At 39.8% G+C, this 14,252-nt stretch overlaps 1 protein-coding gene and 1 non-coding gene across 2 annotated transcripts in view; one reads left to right on the forward strand and one right to left on the reverse strand.

The window, feature by feature from the left end:
• Ttc39c (tetratricopeptide repeat domain 39C) overlaps positions 1-14,252 on the reverse strand; it is a 97,405-nt gene that overhangs the window by 15,943 nt on the left and 67,210 nt on the right. Inside the window, exons 7-8 of the mRNA XM_027935547.3 lie at positions 3,824-3,917; positions 749-856 (exon numbers count right to left, since the gene is read on the reverse strand). Coding sequence (XP_027791348.2) covers positions 749-856; positions 3,824-3,917 — 202 coding nt within the window. The remainder of the gene's footprint in view (positions 1-748; positions 857-3,823; positions 3,918-14,252) is intronic.
• On the forward strand, positions 13,407-13,510 carry LOC114093057 (U6 spliceosomal RNA). The gene has a single exon (XR_003582845.1). It is a non-coding gene; the product is annotated as a U6 spliceosomal RNA (small nuclear RNA).

Here is a 14,252-nt window from a genome sequence, read left to right on the forward strand (position 1 = left end):
ATGTTCAGCTGGGTGTGGTAGCACATGCCTGTAATCCCAGTGGCTCTGGGAGGCTGAGGCAGGAGGATTGCGAATTCAAAACCAGCTTCAACAACTTAGAAAGGCCCTAAGCAACTTAACGAGACCTTGTCTCTAAATAAAATATAAAAAAAGGTCGGGAATGTGGTTCAGTAGTTAAGTGCCCCTGGGTTCAATCCCCAGAACCAAAAAACATGTAGACATGTTCAATCTCAAAAATTCCTTAAAATACTAATAAATTAAAAAATACAGCAAAAAGAAAAAAGTGTAATAAGGGCAGGTGAGGTTGTTGAGGGCAAAATGTTCAAAAACTGGGAAAGCCTCACAATAAGTATTTTCTTTTTTTTTAATATTTATTTTTTAGTTGTACACAATCCCTTTGTTTTGTTTATTTATTTTTATGTGGTGCTGCAAACCCAGGGCCTCACACATGCTAGGCAAACACTCTACCATTGAGCCACAATCCCAGCCCAAATAAATATTTTTAAGACAGAGCACAGGATGGGCCAAGCTCTAGAGGGGCGAAGGGAAGGAAGAAGCATCAGGTACACTACTGAATTTCTTGGCATCCAGCTGGGTCAGTGAACACAGTAGTCCACTGCTATTTACTTGGTTATAGAAAACATGAACATGTCAGGGAAACTGCTGCTTCTATGATTCTCCACCTCCAGTATGTGTGAGTGGACTGTCCACAGACAGGCATGTTATGGCTGTGTGGACCACCACTCACCTGCAGTCAAATACGCATAATAACACTGTGACCACCTGGACTCATTTTTCAGCCTCTCAAAGGAATCAAATGCATCCTTGAAGTTGAGTTCGATCATGCTGCACCAACCTAGGAAAGAAATATAAATTTAGCATACAACCCTAAGGTAGAGAGCTCCACGGTCTGTATTTAAGCTACAAATCTCCAACATACCACTAACCTTCTTGTCAATGTTCTAGGAAACACTGAAAACTTAAAATTAGTTTTTCCTCTAAATGCTTTCAGTGTAAAGTTTGAGCAAGACAGGGCATTTTGGATATCACAACCGATTAAGCAGTATGGAAGAAAACGGTGTAAAGATTTCTAGAAAAATTCTCCAGTCTGCCCCATATCGTTGTGAGATTAACCCAAGTACTTCAAGTATTGGCGCAGGCAGAAAGAGCAGCAGTGGGAGCAGTATATTTATATTATATACTTAGCGACTCAGAAAGTCTCAAGGCACTCACCTAATGATTAATGATTACTATTAATGCTCAGACTTTTGTGAGAAATACAGAGACAACCAGTCAGAAATAAGTACTGCCCACCCTCCCTCTGCTCATTGGTTGTAGAGCCGAGAAGAGACCCCATCTTTCCTACATTAAAACACTGTCAGACTGGCATTCTGGTAAGGAACAGCAGCCACTAAAAGGAAAAAAATATATATATTCTCGTTGCTAATCATGTTACCTTCCGTCAACTGGCCCTACTGTGTGCTATCATGTGATACCAATTCTTGCTAATCTGTAGGGCAACCCTGCAAAGCTGGCTGATGGTATCCTCTTGTTAGAGGCAAAAAACCTAAGGCAGCCACAGGTCAGTGACTTGCTCAAGGCCACACAGCTTTTAGGAGGGAAGAATTGTGGATCAAAGTCCAATGTTCTCTCCTTTTCACAATTGCCCCCATTAAAAAAAAATATATATATGCTGGTATCAGATACCAAAGTAATCATGTAATCTTACATTTGCCATTTAAACAATTTGGCGGGGAATGATATCCATTTGCACCAATCTCACTGTCAAATTCTGTGGGACTTCTGTGTTGACTTATTTTAGCTAATTGTTTTCATCCCATATCAGATGTCAGGGAAGGATCTAGATTAATACAAAACCTAGGTGGAGGCCTCCAGCACAAGCCTGCAGAACAAGTTGGAGTGGCTACTTATTCCTGAGTCGACCTTCCTAAGGCCTGGGGTAGATGGTCCCTAAGCTTCCTTCAGCTCTAAAGTCCTGTCCTGACCTGAAATGGCAGGCCAGGAAAGGCCACCAAAGCTGCGCTTTTTAAATCCAAGTTCTTTGAAACACTTCTCACTCTACCTTATGGCCACTAAGCAGAGCTCCATCAGAGTTTAGGTTACATAAAAGTACATGTTTCCATGGGATCGTACATCATCTTCTCTTCCTAAACCATAAGAAGCATTTAAAATGTAATATTATTTATTGGGTAATTCCCAATCTTTTTGTTTGCACTTTTCTTCAAAGGATTCAGGAAGACAGTTATGTCCTCAGCAGGAGAAGCTGCTGTGGTCTGGTGCTGACAGGTGTTAACTGCTTCTCTGAGCACTCTCTGCTTCCTCCTCCCTGTCCCTCTGCAGAGACAGGGAAGAGGAAATGGGGATGCTCCTTTCTCTACCCTTTTTCGATTCTTTCACGTGTGTCGTATGGTGTGAACTTGAAGTATTAGGCTGGAACCCCCCTTTAAAACAAAACAAAAACAAAACAACTTTTCATTTCAAACCCAAAGAAGTGTTTACTTTTTTTCAAAATAATGGAGAAACTGCTACATAAAAGGACTTCGAAATCCAAATGTGCCAGGATTGGAGAGTTGACTGTAGTCAGCAAAAAGACTCAGCAGCCATGATTTTATTCTCTTTTAATGCTGAGTAACATTCCAATGTGTATATATACCACGTTTTCCTTGTCCATTCATCTACTTTAAGGGTATCTAGGTTGGTTTCAGTTTAGCTATTGTGAATTTTTGCTGCTATAAACATTGATGTGACTGCATCCCTGTAGTATGCTGTTTTTAAGTCCTTTGGGTATAAACTGTGGAGTGGGATAGCTGGATCAAATGGTTCCATTCCAAGTTTTCCAAGGAATCTCCATACTGCTTTCCAGATGGAGTTGGAGAATATTATGCTAAGTGAAGTAAGCCAATCTCCAAAAACCAAATGCCAAATGTTTTCTCTGATATGTGGATGCTGATCCATAATGGAGATAGGGGGATGGCATGGGAGGAATGGAGGAACTTTAGATACGGCAAAGGGGAGGGAGAGGAAGGGAGAAGGGAAGAGAGAAGGAAAGATGGTGGAATGAGTTGGACATCATTACCCTAAATATATGTATGAAGACAAGAATGGTGTGACTCTACTTTGTATACAATCAGTGACGTGAAAAATTGTGCTCTATATGTGTACTATGAATTGAAATGCATTCTGCTGTCATGTATAACAAATTAGAATAAATAAATAAATTTTAAAAAGACTCAGCAGCCACTCTGGTGAAGGAGGGGAGAATCTTAGGCAAATAAGCACTTCTAAGTCCATTGACAAATGTTATCTCCAGGAGGAGGAGAAGCCTCTGACAGGTGTGGAGTCTCCTGTGGAGGCTTCACCTAAACCTTTGCGCTGCCCTGGGTGAGCTCCTCTACACCAATGGCGACTATGTGGCTCAGAAGGTTTAGGCAACTTGCTGGAGATCTCAGGGCAGCTGGCATTGAGGTCCAACTCTCTCTGATGTTATATTTTTCTTCTCAAATAAGCAGTGGTGGGAAGGAGGGGGAAAAAAGGGTTTGGATTCTTCTGTGCACTAGATATTCACAAATGGCAATGCAGTTAATTCACTTAACATCACCAATTATTCTAAAGTCAAAATGTTACAAGGCAGCATGACCCAGACAGAGAAGCACCATGACACGTACTAGCATAACAATCAAAGTCCTTATTATGCAACAGCATTTTGCAAAGACAAACTGAACCGCATTACAAATGAAAAGTTGCATCAAGAAGCATCAATACTGCTTCACAACAAGAAGGTGGAGAGCCATTTGATATTTACCAATTTCATACAGACAGACATGTTGAATTTCTCTCTGATCTACTGCAAGCTCCAAAGCAGTATGGAAAGAAGTCAAGGCACTGTTGATTTGACACTAGGAAAAAAGGAAAATGGGGGTTAGTGGCTAAGATCTGCCATTGATATTATAATCATCCTAATGCAAAAAAAAAAAAATCCTATGTGGTTACTTCAAACAGATTATGCAGTGTAGAAGAGAGTCATTTAAGGATTGCTAAGAAGGCACTCCAATTGTCTCAGCATTTTTTTTTTTTTTTTTGGAGACAGGGTCTCACTATGGTGTCCAGGCTGGTCTCAAGCTCTTGATCTTGATCCTCCTACCTCTGCCTCTAGAATGCTGGAACTATGGGTATACACCCCACACCCAGCTCCTTTTGCTTAGGTAGAGATTCCACCTGTAAGGGCTCAGCTTACAACCACCTTCTCCTTCAGCACCCTCTTCATGCTAGTACAGTAGAACTCGTTGTACCACAATTGCTTGCTATTCTATCCCTTTGTTGCCAGATATATTCTAAAAGCACAGGGCCTTACATACAGGTATGTATCCAATCCTGGCCCAGAAAGAGTCTCCATCAGCACTGAGGGAATGCATGATGCCACTCCCCTTCAGCCAGTCCTCAATCCTTTGTGTGGTCCCCTCAGTCTCTACTCTACACACTGGACAGTTTGATTCTCTAACCAGAATGCTGATCTCTAATTGCTTCTGGCCATCAGATACTCCTCTCTCAGTAATTTATTAGAAATTCTCCAAAGATCCAGGTTGCATTTACAACTTTTGCATTCATCTGCTAATGTCCAGAACCACCAGCCTTCCATAGAGTCAGTTCTGCTTATTTCTGATTAAATACAGGAGTCGCCTACCCCACCCACTATTTGCAGTTCTGCTTTCTGTGGTTTCAGTTACCTGTGGTCAACTGTGATCTGGAAATACAATATAATACAATCGCATTTTGAAAGAGAAGATCCCATTCATAGAACTTTTTGACAGTATATTGTTACAGTTGGTCTATCTTATTAGTTATTGACATTAATCTCTTACTGTGCCAATTTACAAATTAGCTTTATCTTAGATATTCACATATGAGACAAGCCTAGTACCTATGGTTTCAGGCAGCACTGAGGTTCTTGGACTACTGCACATAAATTTTTCTCTTGACTAAACACAGCTTTCAAAGTTTGCTGACCTGATTTCACCAGAACACCTAAAAAGCACCACTAGGACAACAAGGGTTTGCTGACTCGGAGGTAGGCGTCAGCAGGTGCTAAGTGCCGTACATCATGAATAAAACCTCACACACCCTGAAGTCTTGACGCAGCCTGCTCTCAATGGCCTGCTGGCGTGAGTGGCTTTTCCTGCCCTGCCTGTGCTGGGCTGTGGCTTTCCCTCATCCCTTCTCCTGTGCTTCCCTGAGTGTCTCCTGAAGCTGCTACACACTCATTTCCTCCCCAAGGTTCCCAGCTGCTTCTCCTCTGCTCAGCCAGCCAAGCAGGGGAAGGGAGGGTCCTGGAAAAGAAGCTGCAGGCGGTTGGGAGGACCCCCATCACCGCAGGAGGCCTCTGGGACAGCAAGGCACCATGAGTCAGCAAGGTGATCTTCAGGACAGCCCATGACTCAGGGACATTGTAAGCCAAATGACTCATTATCCAAGGCCAGATCAATAAATGTCCATGTCCTAAAGTGACACGCTGCTCTGTTGTCAGGAAGGCTCAAACCACAGTGTTGAAACCCTTATCCTCAGCCATGAATGCTGGGTAGGTGGCCTCAGAACGATACACATCAGCATGTCACCCATGGCTGTCTCCGAGCAGTTTAATGGGCAGTTGGAAGGAACCTCATGGGAATGTACGACAGACCCACAGTGCTGAAGTCATGCCGGCTGTAAGTACACAGCCAAAACACAAAACACCGGCAGGGTAAAAAAATCAGTTTTCTATGCAGAATGCGTGTGTGTGCACGCACACACACACATGCACATGCCCGCACACATGTATGTGGATAGCTGGGTGCTTGTTACACCCATTGCAAACTTTTCCTTTTCTGGATCATTAGTTCTTTTCCTGTTTCATATATGCACTTGGCTCAGCATGGTGACAAAGAAACTCCAGGTTAGGGGTCTGCTTTATACACATCTGCTTGCTAAGTGAATGACACTCAGCTTTCTCAGGATGTTTCTGGATGGGCCATTGTCACTGAGCTGTTGCCAGCTGAGGGTTCAATGCATGATGGTGCAATGCCACAATATCCTTCAGAGGACAGAAAAGCACTCAGCAAACACACATTACACAACCTCTACATGTCAGGGGCAGCCAGGCTCTGGAGGTGCAAAAGTGAGTCAAAACAAGGTTTTGAATGCAAGTAAATAAAAAAGACAAAGAGGTAATGTTTGAATCAGTATCATTTCTCTCAAGCCTTTCAAAAACTTAGGAATGTACCAATTCCCTCTTGAGATGAAGTAATGTTCTAAGAAGTTAAGAAACCTGGTCAAGGTGAATAAGGCTAGGAGTTGACCAGTATTCAAATTCTCTGACTGACTCCAAGAATGGTTTTGTTTGGGGTGCATGCATGCAGCTATGATTAAATTAAAGATCTCGAGGCACAGGAGGCCATCCTGGATTATCTTGGTGGGCTGGAAATGTAATCACATGCATTCTTATATAGAAGGAAGCAGGGGGAGACCACACATGAAGAAAGAGAAACTCTGTGACCACAGAGACTAAGAGTGTAGTGATATGGCCATAGGCCCAGGTATGCAAGCAACCAGCAGAGGCACAAGAGGTAAGAAAAGGATTCTCACTATAGCCTCAGGAGCAATCGAGCTGAGGCTATACACCTTGATTTCATTTGGCTCAGTGTTTTGGGAAAACCCAAAGTATGAGAACTGGTCACCAAAGGTAGTAGGTGCTATAAACCAAAATAAAAAGAGGCAGACAAATCTAGAACTGCACAAAATGCAGCTTATAAGGGACTTACAGGCAGAAGCACATCTTGAGGGCTACAAGATTGGAGGATCCTTATACTTCAGGACAGGAGAAAAGGGATCATAAGGTACCTTAAACAAAGATGGCCAGCAGCCAATTGAAATATGGCCAGGCTTTCTCAGGACATCAGGTAAGTACAGACGTGAGTGCCCAGCATAAAACTCTTGGCTGACTCTCTTAGTGACTTTGTTTATCCTGCAGGGCTTAGAATGTGTTCAAGGGTCACACATTATTACCTGGTTACAACCAAGATGGCTGTAGTCTTGTCAAGAGAGATTCCCTACACCCAGTGACGCTGATTCTGAACTTCTGGCCTCCAGATTGTATATGAATAAATTTCTATTGTTTCAGGCCATCCTGTTTATAGCAATTTGTTACATGGCCTTAGGAACTGAACACGGTTGCTTTTTTAAAGAATTAAACTGTGAAGAAAGTAACATGTATTTTCATTTATAAGGATTAACAATTTGAAAGTACTAAAATCATATTATGGGAGCTGAAAGACATGGCCCAAGAACAAGTATAACTACAAAATTCTAGTTCTATCCTGATCATTCCTTAAGAAATTACAATGAACAGACATCAGGTAAAATAGTATGAATATAGTTTCCACCAAAATAATTTAAAATAAAAATGACCTATGGAAATTTTTATTGTTACAAATTAGAATATCTATACAGAACAGAGAAATAATTATTCTCAACTGGATATTTGATTTAGTTTAATTTTATGGGAAAGAGCCATTAAGCCAGGGCTTGGTACCACATTAGCTTTTAGTTCACGATGACACCATGATGAGCCATGTCACAAAAACCACTTGAAGCCTCAGTTTCCTCATCAGTAAAATAAAAAAAAAATGTTATATGGCTTTACTTTCCAAAGGAAGCAATGAAGAACACAAAGCACCAATGTTTGCCAAATTAAATGGAGCATATTTATTGCCAAATTAAAGTAAGCATCGTGACCACAGTGATGGAACATGTTTTTCTAGTTATTCAAGCTCTTTTTCATAATAGGTGTATTCCTAGGCATTTCTAATACCTGTGGCAATCATAAAAGAAATTTACTGTTCTGTTTTATTCCGTGAGTGTTGCTGATCTGTAGGAAAACTCTGAATTTCTGCAAGTAGATTTTGTATATGTCATATTATTATACTCCTAGGAATTCTAATGATTTTTTTCTCTTGGATTTTCCATGGATACATTAAAATCATTTGCAAATAATTATGATATTGTCTCATCCTCTATAATAGATTTGCTTGCTCACTGGCTGAGAGCACCAGTTAAAATAGGGAATTGCAGCAAGCACAGCACACATCCTAGATTTTTTTCTGGCTTTAATGAGGATGTTTCTAATGTTGCACTAAGAAATGTGGTTTGCTGCAGGGATTTGGTTGATGCCATTTTGGGCAAAAGGAGAAATTTCTATTTATGATTTACAAACAGTTTGTTTCATTTTTTAAAGACCTGGGTCGGGTAGTGTCTTTCTTTAAACATTACTGATAGGATTATATATGGCTTTATCACTTACAATGCAGGAAATAATAGGCACATACTTCCTGAGGGAGAATCATGATACGTCTCTTTGGAATAAGCTCTACTAGGTTAAAACATGACATTAAAAAATATACCTTATTCAATTTTATTTGCTAATATTCATTTAGAATTTCAATACCGATGATGAATGATCTACAGTTTTTTGTTTAGTGCTCTTTGGTATCAGAAAAATACTTTACTTGTAGAATCAGCTGAAAATATTCCCATATTTTCTTTGCTCTGGAATTGTGTATATGGTGAGCTCACTTTTAAAAATCATAATTAAAAATTAATTTAAAATGTTTAAATCACTATCATTAAATGTTTTTATTAATAGGCATTGGTTGTAAAAAAAAAAAAAAAAAAAGACTAAACACCAGTTGATACTTCCAAATTCTAGTACCAACCTTGTATCTTAGGAAATAACTTCTACTTATATTCTCAGGGGATGTTGAAATAAATAATTTTATATAAATAAGTGCTCTTATTGCCTTCTTTTTAGAAATAAGTCTGTGTCACCTGTAAAGAGTGCTGGGACATAGTTCACCACACTGTTTTCCTGCATTAAGAACAAATCTTCACAGGTAAGTGGCCACTAAGTTCTGCATCAATTGTTTCAGACTCACCAGACTCATCAGTTTTGTCTAGGAGGCATAATTAAAAGCTATTTAAATTAAGATCCTAGCACCAACATAAAGCTATGTATTCTTGCCTTAAATCCAAACAACCAAATGTGTGTCCTCCGGAGAGACAGAAGACAGAAAAATTAAATATGAAGAGATGCAGTGACTGCAGGTAACATCTTCCATACAATTAAAAAAAAAATCTAAGCTATTCATATTAAGGTATTTAGACCTTAATATCTTTTAAAACCTTTTGAAAATAAAAATATCAAAACAAATACAAAGACACAAAAACATCTGAATAATTTTCAGTGCCACAAATTATGCTGGAAGCCTACTGATGATCCATTTTGTTGAGATTTTCACTCACAACACCAGGCTGCAAGGATTCACTGATAACTACCCAGCAAAAGGTTCCTTCTCTAGAGTTGCAAAAAAAAAGTAAAAATGGAGACAAGGCCAAGTGCATCTGGGGACTTGGCCCCGACAGTAGTGCTGAAGGGACATTAAGTTCCAAACTTCCCTGAATCTGTGATTCAAGGTTCCATTTCCTGAGCAAGCAGTTTCCTTTTGTAGCACCTCCAAATTATACTTATCATTCAATGATGAGAAAGCTCGCAGACACAAAGGTCTCAGTTCAGACCTACTGGTATTAAAATAATGTTGATAACTCTTAATTCTGCTGGATTGGAGACTAGAAAGGAAGTAATGCCTCAGGGACAAGTCACAGAACACAACAGTCCCTGCGGTGGGGACAGTGTGCACTGCCCTGCAGCTCTGAAGTGCATCTGCTTCTGAGAACTGTCAATTCTGGCACATAAAGAACTTTGTAGTTTTGTAAAACATGGGCACATTTTTTTTTTGACACGAAGGATTGAACTTAGGGGCACACAACCACTAAGCCACATCCCCAGCCCTATTTTGTATCTTATTTAGAGACAGGGTCTTACTGAGTTGTTTAGCACCTCAGTTTTGCTGAGGCTGGCTTTGACTTGATCCTCCTGCCTCAGCCTCCTGAGCCACTGGAATTACAGGTGCCTAGGTAACACAGGCACATTTAATTCTAAGATTCTCATTTTTTTGTTGTTGGTACCAGGGATTGAACCTGGGAGAGCTTAACTACTGAACCACATCCCTAGCCCTTTATTAAATTTTTAATTTTGAGGCAGGGTCTTGCTGAGTTGCTTAAGGCCTTGCTAAGTTGCTGAGGCTGGCCTTGAACTTTCGATCCTCTTGCCTCAGCCTCCAAAGCTGCTGAGATTACAGGTGTGTGCCACCATACCCAGTTTTTAAGATGTTTTAAATAACAGTTAGGCAAAATGTCTATTAGACTTAGGCAGAATTCATGAGATATTAGTAATCAATGAAATACTTAACAAGTAGAGTACGTATGTGTTACAGAGAAGGATAAAAGGTCAAAAAACCCTAATATCCAGGAGGTCCCCACATAGCACTAGACATTAAACTAAATATACAAAGACTCTAAATACAGTGCTAAATGTGTGTGTGTGTATCAGAACTTAATTTTCACAAGGTCTTATTTGATCACCCCTCTGTGACACCCAGTCTGACACCAAATATCCTCAAGAAACACTACTAAGAGTCACAGCTGCCCACTAGTTTAATGGGCCTTGGACAGGTGCAGTCTTCCCGTGGGTCTCCCCTGCGCTGTGTGCCACTGGCATCGTCTCTCCAACTTCAGCTCTGGTCTTCCCAGCCACCATCAGATGGGAAGGCTCACGTGCAGGCAGGGCAAGGCACTGCACATGGCCACCCCAGGACTCAGGTCACACAGGGCTTCCACCCAGCCTGCACTCTCTCCTGAAAGTGCCATTGCTGTCCCTTTCCCCTGTTTCTTGCTGTGTATTCCACATTGACTTAGTAAACTGCGTGGTTCAAGCCCACTTTAATTTGGCCCAGGAGTCTTACTGTTCTGAGAGCTCTGGTGCCTGCAGGCTACCAGGGCCTATGGGGAGACACTGACCAGCAATGACTGCCAATTATTATGGGTGGAACTGTGTTGCCCCCAAATTTACCAGTTAGAATCCAAATCCCAGAAGCTCAGAATGTGATCTCATTGGGAAATAAGGTTGCTGCAGATGTGATCAGGTAAGTTCAAATGAGGTCCTACTGGAGTCGGGTGGGCCTGAATTCAATCTGTGTCTGTGTAAGGGGAAATTTGGACACAAGTTTGGCACATACACAGAGAGAGCCATGGGGAGCAGATGAAGGCAGAAATCAGGGTGATGCCTCCACACACCAAGGATTGGCAAGGACTGCCAGAGAACCACCAAAATCTTGAGAGAAATGGGACAGTTCTACCTTGCAGTCCTGGGAGGAACCCACCCTGCTGACTCCTTGGCTTTCGACCCTAAGCCCAGGACTGTGATAATAACATAACTGTTGTTTGAGGCATACAGTTTGAGGGACTTTGTTACAGCTGCCCTAGAAAATGAACACACCAGCACTCAAATCCTAAACCTCAATGTGATGGTGAATGAAACCCAGGAAGTGGGACCTCACTTCCCACTTTTAGTACCTTAATCTTGTACTTCTGGTCTCCAGGATTGTGAGAAATAATTGCTTACTGTTCGAGCCACCAGGTCTTTGGTATTATGTTATAGCAGCCAAACTGAATCAGACAAACCTATGTGTAATTTATTAGCAAGCAAAAGCAGTGGGATGTATGAGAAAGAGCACTGGATTAAGAGAGCCTAAATTCAGGGGCTTCCTTTAATCCTACAATAAGAAGGTACACCTCCACATACTTAGCTTCTCTGGACCTGTGTACTACTATGCATAGGACAGACAGGACGAACACGTGTGAACAATTACAAAGTCTAATCAGGAGAAAAACAGGGTGACATGATTACAGGAAGGGAAATCTTCAGCAATAGAAAAGAAATACTTTTATAAACACAGTATCCATTTGAATTTCCATAGAGTATACAGAATTTGATCAACTGATAGTTAATATGTACGAGAGAATAAATGGCTAAAATAAATACATACTTAAAGGCAATGATGGTATACTTATTCTTTTTAAGGCATACAATTACAATTATGAAAGCTATGTAATCCTTTAAAACAGAAGAAAGTAGAGTTCAAGAACATTTCAAAACCATATTTCATCTAATTTAAGAATTTAACTCAATAACAGGAAGAGAAATACCCTTGAATCAGAAATGTATTCCCGAATTATAGAAGGGATCAGAAATAAATCACACTCATGGTTCAGGCAAGCCAAGAGATGAGAATAGAATAAGATCATTTTTAAAACATCAGTTTACAATCTAAAAAATAAGAATAATCTAGGCAACCCAGTTTGGGAAGGAAGATAAGTTTCATTTCTGAAGAAATGAAGTATATTACTATTACAATAATATAAGTACATTAAAAATTTCCACAATTAAATATAATAATAATTCTCAAAATGAAAGTAACATGATAGAAATACAATAAATGTTACTCTTGATTTTATTACACATTTAGAACTTGGGAAAATATATAAGAAATATTTCTGACTCAAAAGTCATCAAATTTGTTTGACTGAATCAATAGTTTATATCCAAAGGAAAAAGATCATATTATGGAGAAGCGCAAAGTATTTTCCAAAGTGGCCACACTCTTTACGTTACTACCAGCAATGAATGATGGTTCCAATTTCTCTTGCTATTGACTGTCTCCTTTTCTAAAAAAAATAATTTATTTATTTATTCTAACTAGGTATATATGACAGCACAATATCTTGATTCATTACACACAAATGGAGCACAACTTTTCATTTCTCTGGTTGTACACGATGGAGCGGTCATACATGTACCTAGGTTAATGATGTCCATCTCATTCCACCATTTTTCCTGCCCCCATTCCCCCTGGCCATCTCCTTTTTTATCACAGCTGGCCTGATGGGTGGGAAATAATAACTCACAGTTTGATTTGCATTTTTAAATGACTTTTGATGCTCAGTATCATTTCATGTGTTTATCAGCCATTTGCAGATTTTCTTTGGCCAAATGTCTCTTCAAATCCTTTATCCAATTTTAAATTGAGTTATTTGTCTTTTTAATCACTGACTTGTAACCACTGCTTACATATTCTGGATTCAAGTCATTTATCAGATATATAACCTTTAAATATTTTCTCCCATTTTGAGTTGTCTTTTTACCCTATTGCTGGTACTGTTTGTAGCACAAGTAGTGCATTTAAAAAAAATTTTTTTTAGATGTTGATGGACTTTTACCTTTTTCATTTATTTATATGTAGTGCTGAGAATCAAACCCAGTGCCTCACACATGCTAGGGAAGCTCTCTACCACTGAGCCACAACCCCAGCCAATGAGAAGTGCATTTTTGATGAAGCAAACCACCTTTTATTCCCCTTGTGGTCTCTCTGCTTTTGACCTCATGTGTAAAAAACTGTTGCTTCATGCTCACTTCCACAGCACATACACGAAAGTTGGAATGATACAGAAAAGATTAGCACGGCCCCTGTACAAGGAAGACATGCAACTTTATATGTTCCATATTTTTAGAATTAAGGTCAGCATACTAAAAGAAATACATGCATACACATGTTTACAGCAGCACAATTCACAATAGTCAAGTCATGGTACCAGCCCAGGTGCCTATTAACAGATGAATAATTAAAGAAAATGTGGCATATATGCACAATGGAGCTTTATTCAGCCATAAAGATGTATAAAATTATGTCATTTGAAGGCAAATGGATGAATCATGGTAAGTGAAAATAAGCCAAACTCAGAAAGTCAAGGGTTGTATGTGTCTCCCTCATACATGGAAGCCAGAGAGAAATAATGGGAAAAGAAGCGGAGCTTGGGGGTCCTCATGAAGATAGCAGACAGACCAGTAGGGTAAGGAAAGGGGTTTAGGGCTGGGGTTGTGGCTCAGTGGTAGAGTGCTCGCCTAGCATGCACGAGGCACTGGGTTGGATCCTCAGCACCACATAAACGTAAAATAAAGATATTGCGTCCACCTAAAACTAAAAAAAATAAATAAAATATTTTAAAAAATAAAACATTTTTTTTTTTTTTTTTAAAAAAAGAAAGGGGTTTAGCTGCAGGGAGGAGGAAAGAGCAAGAGGAGGTACTCGGGATTGAAATTAATCAAATCGCTACATGTATGTATGAATATGCCACAATGAACCCCACTATTCTGTAAGTATCAATTAAAAAAAAAGAATCTGTTTCCTAAACCAAGAGTTAGTTTTAGATTGTATGCTTAGGTCTATGATCCATTTTGAGTTAATTTTTGT

Source organism: Marmota flaviventris, chromosome 16 (assembly GCF_047511675.1).
Source record: "Marmota flaviventris isolate mMarFla1 chromosome 16, mMarFla1.hap1, whole genome shotgun sequence".
Classification (NCBI taxonomy): domain Eukaryota; kingdom Metazoa; phylum Chordata; class Mammalia; order Rodentia; family Sciuridae; genus Marmota; species Marmota flaviventris.